The 23,807-nt window shown below is 37.1% G+C and overlaps 4 protein-coding genes and 1 pseudogene across 4 annotated transcripts; 3 read left to right on the top strand and 2 right to left on the bottom strand.

Moving 5' to 3' along the window:
• Positions 1 to 1,527: 1,527 nt before the first annotated feature.
• LOC121807789 (E3 ubiquitin-protein ligase COP1-like) lies at positions 1,528 to 7,764 on the bottom strand. Its single transcript, XM_042208105.1, has 13 exons — positions 7,331 to 7,764; positions 6,181 to 6,258; positions 5,514 to 5,669; positions 4,676 to 5,038; positions 4,148 to 4,305; positions 4,002 to 4,067; positions 3,720 to 3,798; positions 3,329 to 3,484; positions 3,152 to 3,250; positions 2,658 to 2,762; positions 2,372 to 2,551; positions 1,964 to 2,074; positions 1,528 to 1,875 (listed from the first exon to the last, which is right to left on the bottom strand). The coding sequence occupies exons 1-13, from the start codon at positions 7,637 to 7,639 to the stop codon at positions 1,705 to 1,707; spliced, it is 2,031 nt and encodes a 676-aa protein (XP_042064039.1). The 5' UTR covers positions 7,640 to 7,764; the 3' UTR covers positions 1,528 to 1,704.
• Positions 7,765 to 10,259: 2,495 nt separating this feature from the next.
• On the top strand, positions 10,260 to 12,770 carry LOC121807790. Its single transcript, XM_042208107.1, has 4 exons — positions 10,260 to 10,775; positions 11,485 to 11,934; positions 12,050 to 12,353; positions 12,433 to 12,770. Exons 1-4 carry the CDS (start codon positions 10,371 to 10,373, stop codon positions 12,567 to 12,569), a joined length of 1,296 nt encoding a protein of 431 aa, XP_042064041.1. The 5' UTR covers positions 10,260 to 10,370; the 3' UTR covers positions 12,570 to 12,770.
• Positions 12,771 to 13,052: 282 nt separating this feature from the next.
• On the bottom strand, positions 13,053 to 15,693 carry LOC121807791 (annotated as a pseudogene).
• A 3,585-nt stretch (positions 15,694 to 19,278) lies between these two features.
• Positions 19,279 to 21,084, top strand: LOC121807303 (probable pectate lyase 16). Its single transcript, XM_042207519.1, has 4 exons — positions 19,279 to 20,010; positions 20,077 to 20,180; positions 20,342 to 20,474; positions 20,828 to 21,084. Exons 1-4 carry the CDS (start codon positions 19,279 to 19,281, stop codon positions 21,044 to 21,046), a joined length of 1,188 nt encoding a protein of 395 aa, XP_042063453.1. The 3' UTR covers positions 21,047 to 21,084.
• A 1,028-nt stretch (positions 21,085 to 22,112) lies between these two features.
• LOC121808710 (senescence-specific cysteine protease SAG39-like) lies at positions 22,113 to 23,372 on the top strand. Its single transcript, XM_042209304.1, has 2 exons — positions 22,113 to 22,452; positions 22,795 to 23,372. The coding sequence occupies exons 1-2, from the start codon at positions 22,113 to 22,115 to the stop codon at positions 23,370 to 23,372; spliced, it is 918 nt and encodes a 305-aa protein (XP_042065238.1).
• The last annotated feature ends 435 nt before the right edge of the window (positions 23,373 to 23,807 follow it).

Genomic DNA, 23,807 nt, shown 5'->3' with positions numbered 1-23,807 from the left:
TAGGCGGTGGGCTAGGCGATCCGCTAGGCGCTATTGCAGCGTCCGGATCGCCTAGCGCACCGCCTAGCGCAAATTTTTAAATTTTTTTTTATTCCGAAACACTATATATACGCGACTTGCCTGTCATTTTCATTCGCACCACTTGTATTAACGAGTACTCTCTCTATCTAAATTTATGTACAAGATTAACAACGGTAAATGGATCTCAACAACGAGCCTACTTCAGGGAGTAGCGGATCTCAAACTCCCCCGATCCCCGTGGGAGGTGGATGGAGTCAGATGCACCCGAGTCAGATGCACACATACTACAACATGTACCCGTGGCAGCAGATGATGCCCGGGATACCAGCGGGGGGGAGTCCGCCGGGGGCGTTTCCGGCGATGTCGGGGTGGGCACCCAGTGTCCAGATGCCGGGGTGGGCACCCGGAATGCAGATGATGCCCGGGGGGGTACCGGCGACACAGGGGACGCTGGGGACGTCTATCGCCCCAGTGTTGATTTTTCGACTGGTTCGTCGCACACATCGACGCCAACGGAGGCTGCGCCTCCGGCCCAGTTTGACACTTTCTCCTTCGATGATTTGGGGATAGATCTTAAGAATAATATCTCTCATGCTAATTTATATATATATAATTATAGGTGTTATACTAATCATTCTGTCCATAACATATTTTTGAAACAATAAGTTTTAATGCATAATTGTTAAAGTAATAGAAAATAATTGTTAAAGTAATAGAAAGAAGAAGAAAATATAATTAAAAGTAGTATTACTAGAGCCTATATTATTAGTGGATAATTTCATTTTTTAAGAAATAGACCAAAATGATTTATTTTATGGGACAAAATGAGTAGCATATTTGATAGATGAGTGCTTATTTGAAGTATCCATTTTGATGAGGTTTTAATGTTATTCAGTAAATATTGAAGTTGAAATGGTTACATTTAATTCTATCCCTCTCCTAAGAATATGTATATATGCCTAGAGAGTAGAGAGAATATCGGCTATCATTGTGTTTATTTGAGAAGGTGGTACTGGTGGCACTTAATGGAGTTATACTCATTTATCGGCTATCGATTCCAATTATTGCAATATCTCTCGTTATTAATTGTTGAAAATAAATGCATCACATGGGATTTCAGAGCGATACTTCTTACATATAGGGCATGTTTTCATTGTTTGCTGCGGTGTTGATTTTGTTACTATCTTGATTATCACTATTTATGGTGAACTTTGTAGCTGACTTTGAGCATTTTTGCATTTATCGAAAAAGAAAATATTGATTGAAGAACTACGTAGTTTAACTGGAAAAATAATTTATCAATGGTATCTGCATGCATTTTTTTAATGGAAGTAGAAAATCAACAATCATTTTAGAAGCTATTATGCCATGCATTCTTCGAAATACCATGTTCATGCAATTATATTAGTATTGATCTACAACTTTTATGATGTCTTAAAAAATCGAGCACCAAAGATTAGTTACGTAGTGAGTTGTCGACAAAGTGATAAGAGAATATTATCTCACTATCGAAAAGGATAGATATCGAAATAAAACAACCACGTAAACTTGAGGTGGTAAATTCCAATCATATCTGTAAAATCTGGGTGAAACGCAACGAATGGCCATTCCATGGGTTGGAATCATATAAAGAGATATAATAGCATGTAGAGTTTAATCACCTAACGTTATAGTTTTCCTGAATCAGGGAGCAAGAACAAGAACCTTAATTGTTCCTTGACTGTTTGCTGTTAACATTGTTGGGCTATCACTTTTCCAACACACAGCACTAATGAAGTACGACACGGGCTCTTCTTCCGCTTCATCACCACCAGAGTTGACAAATCTATGCCACGCTGCTGGTCTCGATATAGCCTGCGAAAATACCAGCCTTGTTGACCAAAGGATTTTGTGGATGAATCAGTTAATATACAAAGAGCGTATGGATCCAATGAATGTGTACCTTGTGATACGCATATACTTCATTAGTTTCGCTGCCACAGGCTAGGTACTCACTGTTAACCGAGAGGCCCACAAAGTTCTTCTCATTTGCATGACCCCTAAATATGCGTAGCTGAAGGAAATACAAGACATTTTGGAGATGTTCAGCACTATTTCCCATATCAAGCAATGCTCGGAAAAGTTGAGTGCATTGTCATATTTACAACACACAGACTAAAATTGCTCCACACTGCAACACTGATTTCTAATGTAACAAAGTAGTAGTACTATTTAACTTCTCTTTCACACTTGATGCTACTAGTTCAGAAATTTGGATGGTTCGAAATCATATATAAACAAACAGAAAAAAATTTGCCAACTTCAGTATGACTACACTGAGGTGAACAGTGAATAAAGAATAGAAACTTACAGGTACATTTTCTTTGACATCCCACAGGCGCAACGTATTGTCTGTAGATGCTGAGCCAAGCTCATTGTTGGACAAAAATTTCACATATGATACAGCCTTTCTGTGACCACCTAATGTATGTAATGGCTGGCTTATATTTCTCAAGTCATAGTAATAAATATTGTGATCTGCAGACCCAACCTGAAAGGACAAGAGTAAATAAATGACTTCATACATATACTTCATCTGGATGGCTAGCTTGAATATCAAGCATGAATTCCCATGACAAAAAGACCAATTATATTACCGCTATGTGAACACTAGATCCAGGGTTATATTTAACGGAGCATATGTTAGCTTTCATATCAATGTTGAGAGCACTTGCCTCCTGCTTTGTACACCAAACTTTGACCTGTTGAACATTGAGTTATCATAAGATAAAGATATCATTAAATAATCAAGGTCTCAAAGGGGACTTCAGTCACAAGCATTCAAATTTTCAGGTTATCGCAATGAGTCTTTCTAACGTGGGAAAGTAAGTCAAAATGAAGTGCATCATAAGAAAGGATTACTGCACCATTCAAGCCCTAACTTGCAAACATATCGCAAAACATCCATTTGTTTTCTGGCATAAACATTATTTAAAGATAGGTGACAGTAAAGGGGGGAAAACATGAGAATATATAGCTAAGTTTTGGTGTTTTTAAAGGCAATCATTCAACGATGGTGCAACTCCCACTTGTTGATGCGGCACCTATGACTTTAGACACGAGAACAATAAATTTTCCTCTCAAGGAGTACCTTGCAATCATCACTCCCCGAGACTAGCATTGAAGGTTCTGTTGGTGAAAAATCAACACTCCAAGCACGTTTTTCATGTTCCTCATATTCCATCACACTCTGGACAAAATTCAAGACGATGTAGTTTTACGCAGAACTAAATGGAGAAATAGATTAATTCAATTACATGTATAGTACCTGTCGAGTGGTCACATCCCAAACGGTTACTATGCCTTCGTAGTCACTGCTGGCTATGTGACTTTTAGTGTACTTGTTCCAGCTTAAACAGCTTAGTTTCGATCGCGTCATCATTTCCGCAACTGGGCATTGAACATCAGCAAGTTCGTTAACTACCTGGAAAGCAATCGCATTAGTATGAGAACTGATATTTATTGTCAATTTTAAGTATAGGGGTAAAGGGACTACAACGAGGCACTGAAAGATGCGAAATGGATATTGGAGCAACCTCACATAAAAGAACTTAATGAATCAAACTATCACAAAGAGGAACTATGCTGTCAGTGATGAGACTTGAGATTCAAACAACAATGCAGAATGAAAATTTTGAAGCAAGACAATTCCCACATACCGATGAAAATTCAAAAACTTTGATACGTCGTGATACTCCAGCAGTAGCAAACAATTCATCATCTCGGTCAAATTCTATGCTGCAAAGAGAAATAAATGATTCTTTTAGTATAAATATATCACACACTTGACACATAGCTACAGGGCCAAAAGCATGTAAATGAAGGGGTAGGTAAGCTCTTCACGCTAGGCAGAAATAATTAAAATCTCAACTTAGTAATTTAAATTTGATACTCCCCAATAAAAGTGTATATGTATGCACTATAAAATTCAACTCCCCAACCTGGACACAATGTTAGCTGAGTGAAACAAATCGCCTTGTCTTAGTTCAGCAACAACCTGCAACCGACTGATTAACCAACCAAAACTTCATTAGCTAGTGAGGTTTCAGTCAAGTAGAGAAACTAGGATATACGCCTAAGGTTATACCTGTATCTTGTGAAGGTCGACAGAACAGACTGAAAATCCTCGAGTCCTTCTGTGTAACCTTCTCTGGTTACACCAGGTGAATCTCGTTCTTGCTGCATTGAATGTAGTTTTGACCAGTATCTTCGTTTTTGCAAGTAACAATCTTGTAGCTCATTAAACTGTAGCAATAGAAATGAGTATCAGCATAGTAGAATATGAGATGTCTAGTTCTATCAAAGCATGCATTGCATAATGATTTTAAATCTAATGACTTAGGAGACTCGTCAACTGAGACGAACTTCAAGGTTCCAGAGTATATTAGAAAGACTAGGATGCCAAGCACCCCAACAAAAATGGACTCAAAGTTATGCAGGAAACTTAAGTATTTCTACAATTAGCTCTTTACCAAAAGCATTTGCAGGACGTCACAGTTCTTGGATAAAAAGATTTTCCTAAACAACATATATAAGTTGTTTACCTATTTCTAGGGGATTAAAAGCACACAACAAACATAAATGCATCTATGCTGATTAGCAAATCAGAACCAACCTGTGCATGAACCCGCCTCTTTCTTGCCAGAGCCAGTCCAGATGGACTGAGATTTTGGTTATCTGACGCACCAGAAGCATCCTTCCATGGGGTTAAAGGGCTTGCAGAAGATCTTAAATCAACTTTCTGGCTTTTGGAAACACTAGAACTCAAGCGGACCTGGTCTGATGCAGTGGTAGCCCTAGAGACAGCGGTGGTATCTCTATGTTTGTCCATCAATGAAGGCCATAGAGACTTTGAATGCGGATCATTAGATAGCATTCTCATTTTCGGAGCGTATCTATCTCTTCTATGACACAACTCTATCCGACGCTTCTCCACAGCGTGAATATCTTGTTTTATGTACTGGAGGTCAGATTGTATCTGTAGGATAAATGGAAAATCATTTATTTTCGTTCAAAAGAAAAAGAGATCATACTCTTAATTGAGGACTAATTTCCAAACGTATATGCTGCTGAAAATTCCTTAATTGGCTGCATCCATATGAAACCTTGATATGCCATTACTTCAATATTAATTACTACATAAATATTGCTAGAGACATATGGACGGCCAAGAAATCTTTATTGACAACATTGTTGGAATTCATTGGCATGATCTTCACTTTTTTTAAAAAACTTTAGAATGATAACAAGAGAGTGCTTGCACATGTCATCCAACATGAATATTTGATATCGTGCGAACACATATCTGATAACATAATAATAACTTAAAATGACACAATTTGCTGACATATAAGCAAATTATGATGGAAAAAATGTTACAATACAGTTTATAAACAAGTTAACACAAATATGAAGACAACAGAGCTGTAAAATAAAAGCATTAATGTAATCACCTCATTGAGCTCATCAAGTTTTTTCTTTTTCAAAAAAACCAAAAAGTCAAGCAAAATCTGCATATTTGTCTCAGCTTCTTCTTGCTCCATTTTCTTTTTCTTCTCAACAATAACATGCAGGAGGCTCTCAAGCTCCTTAACTGATGCTTCGCATCCCTGTCCAGATATCATTTACAATCACATTCTGACATTATGTACGCACGGAGCATACAGAACATTCAATATGAAGCTTGGCTACCAAGAAGATCAAGATCTAGGAAAAGAACATGTTTCCAATCAAGACTGGCAGGATTGACGGTTACCACTAATTATGGGAACCTGGTGATGCAGAATATTTGGTATCCTCAAATTTTGCTATTAGACTGCAAACAAGGTATCGCAGGTGAGAGAGAAGGAAGAATAACTCCGCAAACTGCAAAATCCCAATGCCTATGTTCTAATAAAGGATATGGAATGGTAGTCCAGCCATACCAAATGTTAGAAAAAAAGGAGCATATGCATCATGCGTGTGAAGCAACTAAGCATATAAAACTGAATAGTCTTCTGAAACAAACTTCTATTGATAGTACTATTCAAAAGAAATCTAGTACTAGTATTATTATGTGCAAGAGCAAGGGAGAAACCAAGGTTACAATTTGAAGCTCTTCTTGATCATTTTGTAACTAACCTGTTCCAGAGCCTGGCGAAGTTGTTCAAGTGGCGTGGAAGTTTTAGCTATTTGACGTGCAGAAGTCTTTGCAAGTAACTACAACATTGAAGCACACTGCACCATAAGTACATCACAGATTGGGAAACACTACATCATAAGCTCAAATAGAAAGCCCTTAAGTAATAAATGCTCAAAATACATTAGAAAGTAATAGAAATTCTAGAAACAAAAAATCTCCACAATTGATATCTTGAATAAAGAATAAATAAATCACAGATAAATGTCTAAATAAAACGTAACAAGTTCCAACTATCAGTGACACGAAAAAAAGCTTACAGAAGTTGGTGAGACCAATCTGCATCTTTATATTATACTATCAGTTACTGTTATTTATTTAGATATTAGAGATAAGTTTATCTCATAGAGTTTGATTTGGTTCAGGAGTCTAGCTTTTCTTTTAAAAGTTTTATTCAAGTTGGAGTCTTTTATAGTCTTATGACTCTATAAATAGGGCTTTGTTTCCTACTTTTGCAGTGTTCAGAAATACTAAAGTTTAGTTCAGCCATTTTTGTTGTGGCCTTTTCGGAGGATGCTCGCTTAGTCATAGGAGGAGTATTTATCTTTTATTTTATACTCCTTTTTTTTATTTCCTCTTTGTTTTCTTCTACTCTATGTTATTTTCCAGCAGCTTCTTCATTGTTATCATGCCCAATTGTGAGATATGCTTCAAATGCTGCGATATTAGTGAATGCTTATGGCATACCCACCTATCACTTCGTATCAGTTGGTGTCATAGGATTTCGACTTCAGAAGACTTACTAACTTCATAACTTGATTATGTGTTTCATTCATTTTTTTTTCTATAAGCAGAAACCAGAATACAAACTACAGAATGTTCAAGATGGAGATGAGAATTTTTCACTAGCTAATTGATCAGTTTCTGGAACATAGCAAAGTGAAGAACTGATAAGAAAAAATGTCATATTCGAAATTATCACCAAATCCAGAATCACGTAAGCAAAATTAACGATGCCTCAGTACATTCATCATCAACAATATAATTAGCAATGTAAAACACTAACTCAGAAATGCACAAAACATATTGAATGCATAACTCGCCAAATTCAGCATACAATTAGCCGCTACACATTCGATTATATAAACAAACCTTATTGAGGAGAAAATTAGGATAGAGATGAGTCTTGGTGAGGAAGTGAGAGCAACAGGGGCAGTCATTCTTATTCTGCAGATGCGTCACGATGCACATATAGCAAAAACTGTGGCCGCAAGCCGTGAGGAAGGCGTCCTTGATGATTTGCATGCATATCGGGCAGAGAACATCTTTCTCCGCATCGACCACCCCCCGATCCTCCTCCGGCACCGTGGAAGTAGACGGCGGAGCCGTCGAGGCCTCTTCCTGCAGCTCGGACTTGACCGAGGGCACCAGAGCGCCGATTGAAGTGGTGATGCCGCCCATCCTGGAGGAAATTTGGTGACTCTCGGCGGTCTAGAGATGCATGCGTGGGATTGGGGCGTTTATCGGAAGGAGTGAAGAAAGGAGAGGAGGACGTTAGTGAGGATGCGTGGGTGGTGTGCTAGAGCGGCAGCACATATTTGTATGGGTGGAAATTCACCACGTTACGCGGGCTTTTAATATTTCCTCTTTTTTCCTTTTTTAAATATATGATCTGTACAAATACAATGGAATGCCAGTAGGAAAAATTCTACTCACGTCACTCTATGCCAATTGTCTTGCCTTTTTGTTTTTTTTTTCATATTTTCAACATTCGAGTCACCTATTTTTATTTTATTTTATTTTATTTTATTTTTAAAGCGGACAGTGTGATAGATTTAATTAGCCCTAATTACAATTAACTATACGACATTCATAATATGACCTCAAGATCGATCGGTATGTGGTAACCCTACTTATCAGACCCATGACCTCGGGTTTTAGCAAGCCTTTGACAATTTTTGTTAAGTTGTAGAATGAGATTTCAATTTAGTCAATGCGGAGAACTATGACGATGTGTATCGGCCCGTGGTGGATACCTAAGATCTGGGTACCCCAAGAACGTATGGCTCCAACATTAACCCTAACTTTGATTTCCCGATCAACACCAAAGAGTACGAGCTCTCGGGCATGGAGCCGTCAGGATCCCCACCCGAGCAGGCTCTCTAGGCACACGCAAAGGGGAAGGGGAGATCAACGACGAGGGGCTGGAACAAGTGTATGCGGAGATCGACTACGAGGGGTTGGAACAAATTTACCAGCAAATGATCGACAACATTCACACACAATTGGGATGCAATTAATGTGCCTTTTTTCTTTACTCTACTAGGTTTTTTATTCCTATATGTTTTTTCCTTTGTTATTTTTTTAAAGATTATATTTTTTGAATTGTATTTAATTTATGTTATTTTGATATTTTACTTTATTTGATAACACAAACATTAAAAAAAAAGATAACAGTGGTGAAATAAGTTGTGGCGGATTTTTGGATTGGCGCTATTGTAGGTGCTGTGGTTGGAATTTGAAACTTGACGTGACAAGGTAAAAATGGATTGTGGCGGAATTTGGGGGCATGCTTTGAGGGTACTATTGTTAATGCCCTTAGACATTTAGACTTCCCCATTTCATTTCATTTTTGTTACCCTCTTGTGAGCGACCGGACTTCCCTCTTTGTCGGTTTGCCCTTTTCAACTGTCGACCGCCGACAACCGACCCGCCCCTACTTATTGTTCTTATATGCGTGAGTTGTGATATACATGAAATACATATAATTCATATTCAAATTTTAGATTAAAATTAAATCAATTGATTATTAGAACTCAACACACATTTTGAAATAAAAAATTCTGAGTATTCCAAATATCTAGATTTTTGGGATTGGATATCTAGTCTGGTATTCAGGTACATGATAGAATTTTGTAGTCGAATATCGGCTATGTTATACTTATTTGGAATTTTTGGGATCGAGTACCTAAAAATTTCGGGATCAGATACCCGATTTAACATCTTTAGATTCAATAGCATCAGTTATTTATTTAAAAGAAAAACATATCCATAACCATAAATACTAGTAGTATTATAGTCTGCATATGTTGCATGTCATACTTTACTTTCTCATTATCTTTCATACTTTGTTATTTTTTCTACTTTATTCTCTTCACTTGACTCAGTAAATATTATTTTCTTTAATCTCGTGCCTACAAGAAATCAATCAATTGCGGTGAGACGAAAAAAAAGTATTCCCTCCGTCCCATGCTACTTGCACTATTCCATTTCGGTTCATCTCAAACTACTTACATTATTTCTAGTTTAAGTTAGAATTAATGTATTTAATTATTATGATTGATTAAGTTAAGAGTCCCTTTATTAAGTTATGTCTCATTACACTTAAAATTCTAATTGAATTATACTAAAAAATCAATTCTAAATTTACGGTCTAAAATGAAATGTGCGAGTAACATAATAGTATATAAAATAAAAGTAGGACTAATATTACACTAGTTTTTTCCACCAACTTTTTTTACATTTCTTAAAATCTGAGCCAACTTAACTTGTGACCGTTAATAGCTTACGGATAAAGTATTTACTTCAAACAAAGTTTTTAAATATATGCAATCGTAAACCAAAATAAATTATTTTCTAATACTTTTTTCAAGTGACTAGTTCGCTATATTACCACATTTTTCTGTTTGAAATTATATACTACTACTAGTGTTATAAAAATGGCAGTGTTTTTTTGCGTTGACAACTTGACATTCATTTGTTCAATCCATCCAGCCAATAATTGTTTTTTTCATTTTGGATCGTATAATGCAACTTTATTTATTATTATTTTTTTTATATTATTAAAATTTATAATGCTCATAATCAAATATTGAGTTTAATGGACGGATGGATTATTAGTATTTTAAAGTAAAATTCAACACACAAGTCGGTGGAAGAAAATAAGAGGTTGTGCAAAATATGAAATTAATTATTGGCGTTGACGCCAAATGTACCAATACATGATCAGACACGTTACACTAACCCCGCCATGATCCATTACGTGTTTAAATGTGATATATAATCAAATGATTTAGCATTTCATAACCAAATCCATATCCGAATTTAGATGAACTCAAATATTCTCCGCCCATAACCACGAATCACTGCAATTGACGCGAACTATCACAGTCTACTAGAAATCAAAACCCTAATGGAATCAGGGGTAGCTGATCACGACTTCTCCTCCAAAAACAAATCGGATTCTGCAGCACAGGATCCAAATTTCGGGTTGAGGAGCTACATATCACCTCTGAAATGGCTATTTCTCGATCACTCCAGCTTGTGGCGGGCTGGCCTCTCGTGGTCCATCTTCTTCGTGCTCAACATCTGCGTTCCAATCGTTTCTCACTTTCTTTATTCCTGCTCAACTTGTGATCCGGCTCATCAGAGGCCTTTTGATGCAATTGTTCAGCTTTCCCTCTCATCATTCGCAGCTATTTCTTTCTTCTGTCTCTCTTCTTTTGCACGGACTTACGGCTTTCGGAAGTTTCTGTTTCTCGACAGATTGGGTGATGAGAGCGACAAGATTCAACAGGGTTATGCTCAGCAGTTCAACGTTTGTTTCTGATTTCCCTTTTAGCTTAATCGTTTTGCATAATTTTTTTGGTTATGTTTGTTTGTGCTTTGCTTCTTATTTCTATGAGTTTTTAAATGCAGTTTTTCGCCTCTAAATTGATTTGTGGTTCGAACTAAACTTTAGGTGACTGAATATTTAGCATCACTGATTTTTGTCGCATAGGTTTTAGTAATGTGTCTAAACTATTTTATTTACCATCTCTATCTGATCTTAATCTTATTAGGTAATAGTACAATATATTTTAACTGTCAATTACAGTGACAACTGGATCTGATAAGTAAGAAATTTGCTAGTATAAGTTTCTTCATCTGATTGTGGTGGGAGGACGAGGATGCTATGGATATATTAGATGATATAGGCCATATCACCGTTTGAGAAGGGATGCTACGAAATTCAGGAAACGAACCAACCCTTTTCGCACCTCTTAGGCTCGAGCACGAAACTTTTCCTTAAATGCTTCGATAGCCTTAGCTGCCTACCAGCTTCTGTGACCGGCTTCTCGGTGAAAAATTGTTTTTATCTGTTCTCGGAAGATGGGCATGATATACTATCTCTGTTAGAATTCTCCCCTTTATGACAGTATAATATTGATGGAAGAAATATGGGAGCTTTTTCTTGTTTTCATTTTTCCTGCTGATTAGTGTAGACTAAATTTGACTGCTAATTATCTACGCATATGCCTCTGCAGAGATCAATGAAACTCTTGTTGGCTTTTGTTCTCCCATGTTTCCTTGCTGATAGTGTCTACAAAATATGGTGGTTCAGCACAGTGGGAACTCAGATTCCTTATTTATATAACATATACTTGAGCAAAGCTGTTATGTGCACGCTCTTGATGTGTTCGTGGCTGTATCGGATCTCAATATGTTATGTTGTATGTATTCTCTTCCGGCTTACATGCTATCTGCAAGTGCTCAAATTGGAGGGCTATGCTCAGGTCTTTGAGAGAGAATCTGATGTTGCTTCCATCTTGACCCGGCATCTAAGAATCAGAAGAAATCTCCGGGTCATAAGTCACCGGTTTAGACGCTTCATCTTGTTAACTCTGATCACTGTTACAATGAGTCAGTTTATTTCCTTGCTGGTTACACTTGAACCAAGCTCTAGGGTTGATATTTGCACAGCTGGAGAACTCGCGGTATTCACACTCTTTATATTGCGTAATCGACTATATTTAAATTAAAACTCATCTTTACTATAGCTGATTATGCTTCTGAACATGTTAGATCTGATGGCATCTTATCATCACACAGTTATGTTCAATCACGCTGGTGACGGGGCTTTTCATCTGCCTGCGCAGTGCAGCAAAGATAACGCATAAAGCTCAGGCTATTACATCACTTGCTGCAAAATGGCATGCCTGTTCCACGATGAGTTCATTAGATGAGATGTATGATGAAACTCCTCGAGCTCAGAATTCTTCAATGGGGACAGTGTATCCGGTCACTCTTGACTGGGACTCAGATAAAGAAGGAGACGAAGATGATGAACTGAATGATACAAGCTCGGTGCATAATTATGCAAATACTATATCGTACCAGAAGAGGCAAGCTCTAGGTGAGTTCTGCATAGTTCTACTTTTTATTCCTTTCACACAGTACTCCATTTGGTAACGAGAATTTGATAAATGGTGCAGCAAAATATTTTGAGCACAACAAAGCCGGAGTTTCAGTGTATGGCTTTATGCTGGACAGGACCCGTCTTCACACTATTTTTGCCGTTCACCTTTCTCTCACACTGTGGATATTGAACAAGACGATTGGTGTCTCGTAAGCTGCATTGGGCCCTCAGGTATTTAGTTCATGTATAGATATATCTGTTTAGTTGGATTTTGGCACGCCATGTCACTACTTTGTATCAGCCTATGAGTTTTATCTGTAAACTTTACCAGCATGTTTATGTTGTGGTTTCGGTTTCTGTTTTTTATCTGGGTTTTATTCAAAATTTTGAAATCTGATAATGGTTTTGGCTTTCTTCGCCGTCTGACAAATACTATTATGAGTCAATATTTTGGGTTAAGAGCACTCCCAAAAATCGTGATTGTAATGAGTCAAAGAAAAATAAACTTTATACGTTGCGAATTTAGGTTCGATTTATGCGTGACATGAATCATTGGTCTATAACTAAGCCAGCAACTTGTCTTATTTATGTACAACCGAGAGACAGTTGAATGTTAAAGGGTCGAGCCATGATCCAATTAAAAAGCAGACCAATATCCATTAAACTGATTTTTTTTTTGCAAATAGGTCTACTGGGTTTTGATGGTCTTGTGGTAATTTTGTCTATTTAACGTATTACAGCATCATAAGTAAGTTCATTTGCAGTTCTACGAGGTTGTTGTGGTACTTCAGCTGACGATTTAGAGTAACATCTACGTGTACATTAATATTCACTAAAACTCACCATATTCTATGAAAACTAACCTCTGAGTTCCTGCATCCCCAACAGAAGAGACGGTGCTTAGCATTTGCCTTTTCTCCACCATAACCTCTATATTCGTGTAACTCAGAGGAAACATACACACATCTTGGCACTCTTTGATACGAAGTTTCAAGCGGTGAACTGCCACAAGTAACAACCTACACAAAAAAATGCAACAAGCAACATGAGACTGCAACTAGATAGACTATACAGTACAAGAGAACCACACACTTGCAACATAGAGAAGTATTAAGTGAACTTCATTTACAGGCAGAGCTTAAACCAACACATGTTCCCAAATAGCTGGGATAGAGATCATAAACCAGTCAACAAGAAGAAACAAAGGATCTCGGTCTCAGGTATTCTAAACCATACCACTAATGAGAAGTTTAAAGTTAAAAACCTTCTTCACATAGTTTGTTTATACCAATAAATAGTTGCAACTTCATAGTTCTTTTAATCTATTTATTTTGCACTATTGAGTTGTGACTACTTTTTGAAGGCTTCATAGATTTGAATCACATTAACTCTTCATTCCCTTGTTAATTTAATTAATGCAAAAAAGCCAAGAAAAAATTTTGCAAGCCAAAAACATATGACGGATCTACAAAAACAGTTCAAAACAAGTCGAGTAAATTTCTTACAGAGAGATAGTGGAAGACTGAAACATAGCAGAGTGAAATATATTTATAAATTTCAACCTTAATACAGAAACAGAAAGGTAAAGCGTACAGCTTGTGGATCGCCGCTGCAATATTTTCCACCGTTTTCTAGCCTGCCACTATCGTACCTTAGATTTACAATCACACATATTAGAAATGAGTCACTCACCCTTTTAAAGGGAGAGAGTTATCCACACTTATATAGAGGAGCTAGGATCATCACTAAGTCACGGAATGACCCATCGGACTTCCATCACGTAGGTAGGCAAGAGAAGAGACTAAGTCACATCGGACTTCCATCACGTGGGTAGGCAAGAGAAGCGATAGAGAGATAAAATCCATCATCGACTTGGGCCCCCTCTAATACCTTATTAGAAATGTGTCACTCACCCCTTAAAAGGTCTTATAAGGGGAGGATTATCCATACTAATATAGAGGAGCTAGGATCATCACCTAGTCAAAGTGGAACAAAAATTAAAGTTTTTAACATTAAATTATAACTCATCGCAAGAGGGATGAAGAAGTAGTGAAAGAAACATGGCCAGTGCAGGTCAGCTACTTTTGCATAGTAATACACTGAAACTCAAATTGCTAAAGAAATCAATCCCAGCCTCAGCATAAGAAAAGAAACTTAAACTATCAGTTTTTATCTTGCCAAGTTGTTAAACAAGATTCAGCAAACTATTATATAAGCTTGGAACAATCCATAATGTTTCATTACAGGTAAACGTTACGTAAAGAACTATTTTCTCATTATTGTCAATTGAGGTTATTTATTATGAATAGTGCGATATCAATTGTTTATTATTCCTTAATCAACATCATTACGACAAAAAAGTAAACATTTATTAAAACATAAATGCACGTGTGAATAAGTTGATTTTGGTTAACCAAAAATCCAAAGAACAAAAGAATAAGAAATTACCCCAGTGACCTTGACGAACTGGCCATCAACAGCATTCCTCAGCTCCGAATCAGGAAATTTCCTCAAGAACCCTAAAACCCCCTTTTTTGGTACGTGAAATTCCACACCACGATCCCCACGGCAGGGACCATCGCCGCCACCGCCACCGCCAAAATCACCATCTTCTCCACCGCAGCAATCAGTAATGCAACCACTGTCAGACCAATCACCGTCACGGCCAGAGACACCCACATTGCCACCAGCGATATCCTAAACCCTAACTTGACCTGTCCCCCCAGGCTCGTCACTGCGGAGCTGTAATTGGCCTTTTTAAACGAGCAAGGCGTCGACGCAGCGGCGGCGTCGAGCGGTTCCGACCGCCTATTTGAGCCAGGCGTAGCCTGTTGATCGGAAGTGATTAGGCCGGTAGGCTGAATCGGCGTCACCGGGCCAGAAAAGGACGACGACGACGACAGTTTGCTAGCGGGACCTGAATTGGGCCGGATCTCGCGGCGGCGACGCCCGGTGGTCGAGGGGGGATTTGGGGCGGGTTTTCTCCACCGGAAATATCGACGCCGTACATTCTCCCGAGCTCGCCAGATGTCTTGATGTCGCCGCCGGTGTAGATGACGGTGCGTGACGCCATCCGAGAGGGCCGTTCTGTGGGCTGGCGTTCGGGTCGACCCGACACCATGAGCCCGCTACTTAGCTGGTGAGACCCGGTTCGGGTGCCCATTTTCACTTTTCCCCCCCTTTTATGATTTTTTGGTTGATGAATGAATTGAAAATATTTGTTTAGATGAGCTCTCTCTAATGGCAGTGAGTGACACACAGAGAGCAGGTAAGAACAAATTCGTTCCAATTTCCGTTTTCTATGTTCCACAAAGAGCATTTTGTTTTATTCATGGTGTGACGCACAGTGACAAATATCGGATACTCAAACTATATTACCCAATAATAAAGAATAAGATAGAGAAAATTCATCCAATGATAAAAAGTAAGATAGAGAAAATATCATATACTCAGTATCAAGTATATTAATTTTATGATTTACTAGAAAATTGCCTTCTATGCCTTTGGGGGCATTTTCGGTAAAAAAAATAGTAAATAGTGAAAAAGTATCACGAAAGATATTAGAACATGCCTCCACAGTGAGATAGACTATAGTTCACCTTTTATCAATTTATAGTCCTTCACGTCACCATTTCATGTCCTACCCATTCACCTGCAATGAGACGTCGTGTAGCCTCACCCTCTCTTTTTAGCAACTATTAATTTTTTTTAACTTTTTTTATATTAAAATATAATAAAATGGCAAAATATACATTAATTTAATTTGAATATAATAAAATTGTCAATGAATGTCAAGTGTACAAAATATATCACTTAAAGCAACTAGTAATATATTTTGTGCTATCCACTTATATGGTTTGTATTACCAGCTAATAAATTTAAAGTTCTTATTTTATAGTTCTCAATTGAACCATTCTCTTGAAAACTAGCCATACAGTTAATCATTGATTAAAGGCAAGTTACAAATCAAATATATTATAAAATGATTTGAGCATGCTCGATCTTCTTAAATAGGTTGTTCGTGTTTAAATTAAATTCAAAATATAACATCATGCAAATTTTCATACAGTTTATCATAGATTAAAGGTAAGTTATAAATCAAACATATTATAAAATTAACTACTTAGAATAGTAAACACGATGATGAAAACAGAACAACTTCGATTTTATACTTAGTATCCAAACGAGTACATCGAATATGCAGAATGTAAAAAGCTCGAAACTTTAACTACAAAGCAACTTGAAATTAGACTAAGCTAACACTTCGGAAAATACGAAAGCAAGTAAAACCGAGAAGATCCTCGGCGAGAAACTTGAGATAACGCCGACAGATATCGAGTATTCTGTAGCGCTCACTTCGGTCGCCCTTTAACTAAACGTTTCTCTCTCTAAGCTATATAGCAAAACTTAGCTAAACTAAACTAAAAACTAAAGAAGGAAAGGTAAAAGATCGGATCCTTTTGCGTGGTGGCATGTCCTCTATTTATAAGCAAGGCAACGACCTCCAGTTGGATAACGATCATGGCAGGGAATATTCGCTCACGCTGAGAGCGATCGACTCATCGATTGCTACGTGCTCTTCTTCTAGAATGACGACGCTTTTCAATAACAAATTCATGACCCAGCTCCGTCCTTGCGTCTCATATATCAGCACGTGTCCCCTTCTAGAACATTGTCCTTGATAACAGAATGATGCGCACCATCCAGCTCATTAGGGCTGGCAAATCGTGCGGATTGGGTCATTATCGGGTCAACCTGATAATGACCCAACCCAATAAGGCCTAACCTGAACCCGACCTGTTAAGGAAACTGTAAATCCGAACACGAACCCGACCTGCTACCTTCAAATCCGAACACGACCCGCACCCGACACGAACCCGTCATCGACACGATATAATACGGGTTGACACGACACGATAACAACCCGAACCTGATATTACACGATTAAAACCTAATATTACACGATTAAACCTTAATTTTTAACCTAATTTACACAATTAAAATTCATTTTATACTATTTAAACCTAATTTATAAGAAATTAAAAAATTAAAGTAATATATATTTTTTTAAATAATAATAAAAATAATAATATTATTTCTTAATGGGTTACCCGTATCCGACCCGAACCCAACCCGAAATTATCGGGTTCTTAATGGGTCAACCCGATAAGGACACGGATCCAATAAGACTTGACCCCAACCCAATAATTTCGTGCGGATTCGTGTCGGATTATCGTGTCGTGTCGAAAATTGCCGGCCCTACAGCTCATTAGCCTCACGTGTCCTTCTTCTGGAAGCCAGTGGTCCTCTCCTTGACTGCTTGATTACTCCCCTTGATCAACTCCCCCGATTTCTGGTCTTTTTCGCCTATTGTACTCGTTTGATCAGTTTGGCCTTGTTGCCTTGGTCAAGCGGCATTCCTGCACGTTTAACACTTGCTTTGCGCGATAAACTGATCAAATAGCGTACATTTTACCCCTAAACCGATGCATGAAATGGGCCTTATCAAAGTTACCAAAAATAAAATGGGATATTTTTATGGGACATCTCAAAATGGAAAATGTCATTATTCTTATGGGACGGAGGTAGTACTTAACAGATCTAATTTACATATTTAAATATTACATTAAAGTGGATAGCGACTTCTCCACGTGTTATGTCTGAATACTTTGACAAAAAATTTCTCTCTTATTTCCCATACTCCAAATCTGACCTTGTGAGAGAACATTGTCAAAAATTAAGGACTAATCATGAAGGAGAAGAACAAAATACACAAGGAGTTGGTAAAATTTGAACCTTACTATGCAGAGTGAGGGTAAAAAACTATCCCTTGTGGATAGAGATGCCCAAGGTTTACGATTCAGGCGGTTAACCGTGAAACCGTAATCGGAGGTTATGGTTTCGAACCGGAACTGTGAGAAGTTATCCGAACCGAAACCGTCGATTTTAGAATTGTGGTTCGGTTCAGGTTCAAAATTTTTCGAACCGGAACCATGAAACCGAGCCGAAACAGCAAAAACCGCCGAAAACCGATGGTTCGGAACCACGAAAAACCATAAAAAAATGCCGGTTCGGAACCGAAGTTTGTGATATTCTAGAACAATTTTAAAGTTAGTGGGAAATACCAAAATTTGGGCAAAATTCATAATTTTAGAGACCAATATCCCAAATTTTAAATGCATCTGTTAATTCACATAAAAATCTTTAAAATGACTACAGTCACTATTTCACTCTTATAATTCTCGAAACTAATGTAGGTTGGAAATGAAAATTTCAGGCCTATAATTCACAACTCAAAATTATATTTGATTGTGAATAAGGACTGTTAAGTTATCACTTACAACTCGAAATACTCTTTATAATGAGAGATTTTAATCTATCATTTACATTCGAAATACTTTTGGTTGCGAATGAAATATTTTATTGTATCATCCACACCTTAAAATTAGTCTTAGTAAGATAAAGATTGAAGAAATTCTAATAAATAAGGAGGACGGACTAATATCGGATCATATATCTTATCGATTATGAAAAATAAATTGCGCATATTGACTGTGATTATAACTATAATAACGGTGTGGTCAGCGGTGGCGAGGAGTACTTAAAAATAAAAGTAAAATAAGTTCAAAAGTTTCAATGTACTATGACATATTAACATGTTAATTAGAGCATAAATTGTAATCTTCCTCAAACTTATGGAATATGCAATTGGACTGCAGGAGATACTCAACGGTGGACAATGCTAATTAAATAATAATAAAATGATAATCCTATAATAAATTAATTAATGACATAAGTTTCGTGCTCACACGTTAATTAAGATGAAACTCCATAATCCTAAACATGGCAGCCACAACTAATCTCTTGTCTTCCCTATTTATATACATATACAAACATATCATTTTCTTCTCAAATCCAAACCATGGCAAAACACACTTCCCTTTTCATACTTTCATGGCTATTTGCCTATAGCATTTCGAAAACTATTGCACATTCATCTCACAAAACTCAAAACAAAACATCCCCACATTATAACATCCATACATATCCTCGCCAAAGTGACAAGGTGATGAACAAAATCGACTCGTGCTGGCGGGCTGACCCGAATTGGGCCCTGACCCGGAAGGCGCTAGCCGATTGTGCAATAGGATTCGGAAGTGGGGCCGTGGGAGGGAAGAACGGGGCTATATACATCGTGACTGACGCGTCAGATGACGCGATTAACCCTAAGCCGGGTACGCTTCGTTATGGTGCGATCCAAGCCCAACCGCTATGGATCATATTTGAAAGCGACATGAGTATTAAACTCGATAACGAGTTGATTGTGAATAGTTATAAGACTATTGATGGTAGAGGGGCGCGAGTAGAGATATCAAATGGGCCGTGCATTACTATTGAGGGCGTGAGCCATGTCATAGTCCACGGGCTTAGCATCCACGACTGCAAGCCCGGGAAGCCCGGCCTGGTGCGGAGTAGCACGGACCATGTCGGGCACAGGCTCGGTAGTGATGGAGATGGAATTACCGTTCTTGGTTCGTCTAATGTATGGATTGATCATTGCTACCTTGCTCGTTGCACGGATGGTCTTCTTGACGTGACACATGCATCAAATTTTGTTACTCTTTCCAACAATTACTTTACTCAGCATGATAAGGTATATTATGATTCAGTCACTTTTATTAAAACATGGAGTAATTATTAATTTTATATATATATATAGGTGATGCTGCTGGGACATAAAGATGGATTTACAGATGACAAAATCATGAAAGTGACGGTGGTTTTTAATCACTTTGGGTCTGGATTGGTGCAAAGAATGCCAAGGTAATTTAATGTACATATAGAAAACGAAAGAAAAAAAAGTTCCATTTTTATTTTTTATAGGCAAAGGAATATTATTTTTACATAAATTATTACTCTTATTATTAGCCCAACTCAAAAAAAAAATGGTTATTAATTTGATTAGAGGTGGTTATGTATTACAGAGTTCGATATGGATATGCCCACGTAGCCAACAACAGGTACGATAAGTGGATTATGTATGCAATTGGTGGGAGTGCCGATCCAACTATCCTAAGCGAAGGCAATTATTTTGTGGCTTCCGATCAAGTTAAAGAGGTGCGTCACAACAATTTGGTATTGCTAATTAAGAGAAAAATCTTGTCCGTCATAGTTGAGTCGCATTTCTTTAGAGGTCGTCTTTCCACAGATAGCCGAGAAATTGATTCGGCATAATTGACAAAGAAATAATGTCATTGCATCCAATTCCTCTCTGCGCACGTAAATTTTTGGCTATGAATATCAATATTCGTTTTTAATAATTGCAAAATTAGATGAAATCAATAATTAAATAATTTGTTTTAATACTAATATACAAAATAGTCATAAAATTCAGAAATTTAAAGGCAAAACAAGTCAAATAAAAGTGTTATATTATCCTATAATAAGAATAATTATTTTTGGTACGGCAGGTAACAAAACGTGAGACGAAGGAGAGTTGGAAGAGCTGGAAGTGGAGGTCGACAAAGGACGTGTTCGTAAACGGGGCATATTTTATCCCATCAGGATATGGAAGTGTTGCTCCAAATTATTTGGCATCGCAACACTTTGAAGCCGCAGTCGGATCAATGGTTCCTGCTTTAACATCCGATGCTGGTCCCCTCTTTTGTTCACCTCACCACCAATGTTGATCTAACACTATCATTTTTACGTTGTTTTTCGATTTTATTTCTTCCCCTTTTGATTTGTTCACTCATCTCCTATTTTGTACAACATGAGATTCAATATCCCACTTGATTTTAATGTATACTGATGCATATTTCATTTGAAGTCTGATCTCTTGTCAACTAGTACTATATAAGATCGATCAATTATCATTTAGTTTTGAAACATTTTAGAGTTTCCTATCGATTTCCTACATCAAATACAACACACACACTATACAAACATATACACATTGCACACATACTGCATAAATATTACACACAATGTCGGATCTAATAAAGAACAAGGGATACAATTATACATCTAAATAACCATTCCAAGTTACCCAACCGTTTTGTGCCCTCTTGCCCAATTGATATATAGATGCATATTCGATTGTCGTGTGTAAGATTATTTTTTACGCTAGCACTTTCTTTTTAATCATTTCTATATGCATTTAATTTTTATACCATATCAAGATTCTCGTATACTATTATAATTATTTTCTATATATTTTTGATGCATTTTAAATTTCAATACATTTAATTTCCATTCCATAGCCTTTTTAATTCTTTTATTTATTTTTTTCGTCATTTCTCAATTCTCTTGTAATTAAACAAGATAATAAATCAAATAGTAGTGTATCGTAAAATGATTTGTGCATGCTCAATCTTCATAAATAGTAGTTGATGTTTAAAATTATTTCAAGATATCTCAACATGCAACTTAATTAATGGAATTAAATATAGCATTATTTGGATTTTAATGTCATGCATGATCTCATGATAACTCATAAAGCGATTGTTGTCCTACATTTAAATTCAAATAATAATTGACAAATCTAAAGAGGAACAATGCATGTCTATATATGTACACACCTATCGTCTACATCAAAACATCGCACATTGGTTAATCAAATCCTCTAAGAAAATATTCAATTTACCAATGTCTTCCAATAAAAATTATTATTATGCAGTCCTTTTGCTGTGTATTTTTGCAGCATCATGTTATAAAGTAACATCATCATCATCATCTTCTGATGACGACGATAGCATGTATGTGAAACATGAGAAATGGATGGCTCAACATGGATTCAACTACAAGAATGAGGAAGTGAAGGAGAGAAGGTTTAAGATATTTAAGGAAAATGTGCAACATATTGAAAGGTTTAATCTGGAAGGAAATCACACATACAAGCTTGGGATAAATAAATTTGCAGATCTAACGCATGAAGAGTTCTTGGCTAAATATGCCGGTAATTCTATGCCACCATTTAAGGTATCATCATCGCATCAATCATCTTTTGCATACAAAAATGTGAAAGACGCTCCACCTAGTCTTGATTGGAGAGATCACAATGCTGTCACGCCTGTACAAAATCAAGGGTCATGTGGTAAGTCTCCCACTACCTCTATTGCCCATAGTAACATGGTGCAATATATGTAAATATCTATGAAATGTGGTTCAATAAAACTTCTTATTGTGCTAAGTTAGTAATTTTGAGAATTATGGACTACAGCTGCAAATTACCACATGCTTGGCAAGTATCAAGAATTCACTGCAAAGTTATCATAAGTTTCACAATGTTTTTCTTTGAACACATCCAATATGCATGTGTTTGTGTTAGGAAAAACCAACTATTTAAAGCGCGTTCTCTTGATATTAAGGAGTGGAAAGCAAGTATTTTCCGCTATTTTCATTGATTTATACATAATTCCCATGTGCATGCATGTAGGATGTTGTTGGGCATTCTCTGCCGTAGCTGCCATTGAAGGCATAGTAGCCATCCGATCGGGCAAGCTAGTTCCATTATCTGAGCAACACATTTTGGATTGTAACTACGACAGTGAAGACTGCATGGGTGGAAGAATGGAACATGCTTTCGACTTTGTGATACAAAATGGTCTTGCATCTGATACCGACTATCCTTACACTGCGACTAAAGGAGCATGTACCAATAACAAACCATCATCTCTTTCTTCAGTGATCAGTGGCTTTAGTTTTGTTCCTAACTATGATGAGGCAGCATTGTTAGATGCAGTAGTTAACCAACCTATCTCAGTTGGTATTGACCCAAAACTCTTCCAATTTTATCACAGTGGGGTTTTGACAGGGGAGTGTGGAACTGATCTTACTCATGCAGTTACACTAGTTGGCTATGGCCAAAGTGAAGACGGAATCGAGTTTTGGTTGCTCAAGAACTCATGGGGGGCAGGATGGGGAGAAGGTGGATATGTCAAATTGCAGAGAAATGTAAATGCCATAGAGGGCATGTGTGGTATTACATTGTATGCTACTTATCCCATTGCATGATTTGTTCTACACCACTAGTTATTACTATTTCAGTACATCTATATTTGATATTGCAAATTTACTCTAGAGAAGAAAGCTATATGATTTAGAAAAAATTTGTACTCCATATTTAAACACCGGTGTGTATGCTTTTAATCCTCAAAATAGAGGGATAATATAATTTATCCTTCTTTTTAAAAGATGGTATAAAATTCTGTCATTAACATATTTGTTTCAAATGATAATACAGTTATGCACTTTTTATAATACACGCACTGTATATAAATAATACATATTTCACACTATTCACAGAACACACATAATATAAACAATTAAACATTGCACCGAACACACACACATAACACATACAACAGACATTGCACATACAACACACACATAATGCACTGAGACAAAACCAGCCCATGCTAAGCCGCCGCTTCAACAGGGACTTAGCCA

This window comes from Salvia splendens, chromosome 6 (assembly GCF_004379255.2).
Source record: "Salvia splendens isolate huo1 chromosome 6, SspV2, whole genome shotgun sequence".
NCBI lineage: Eukaryota > Viridiplantae > Streptophyta > Magnoliopsida > Lamiales > Lamiaceae > Salvia > Salvia splendens.
This window is presented reverse-complemented; position numbering and strand designations above follow the sequence as displayed.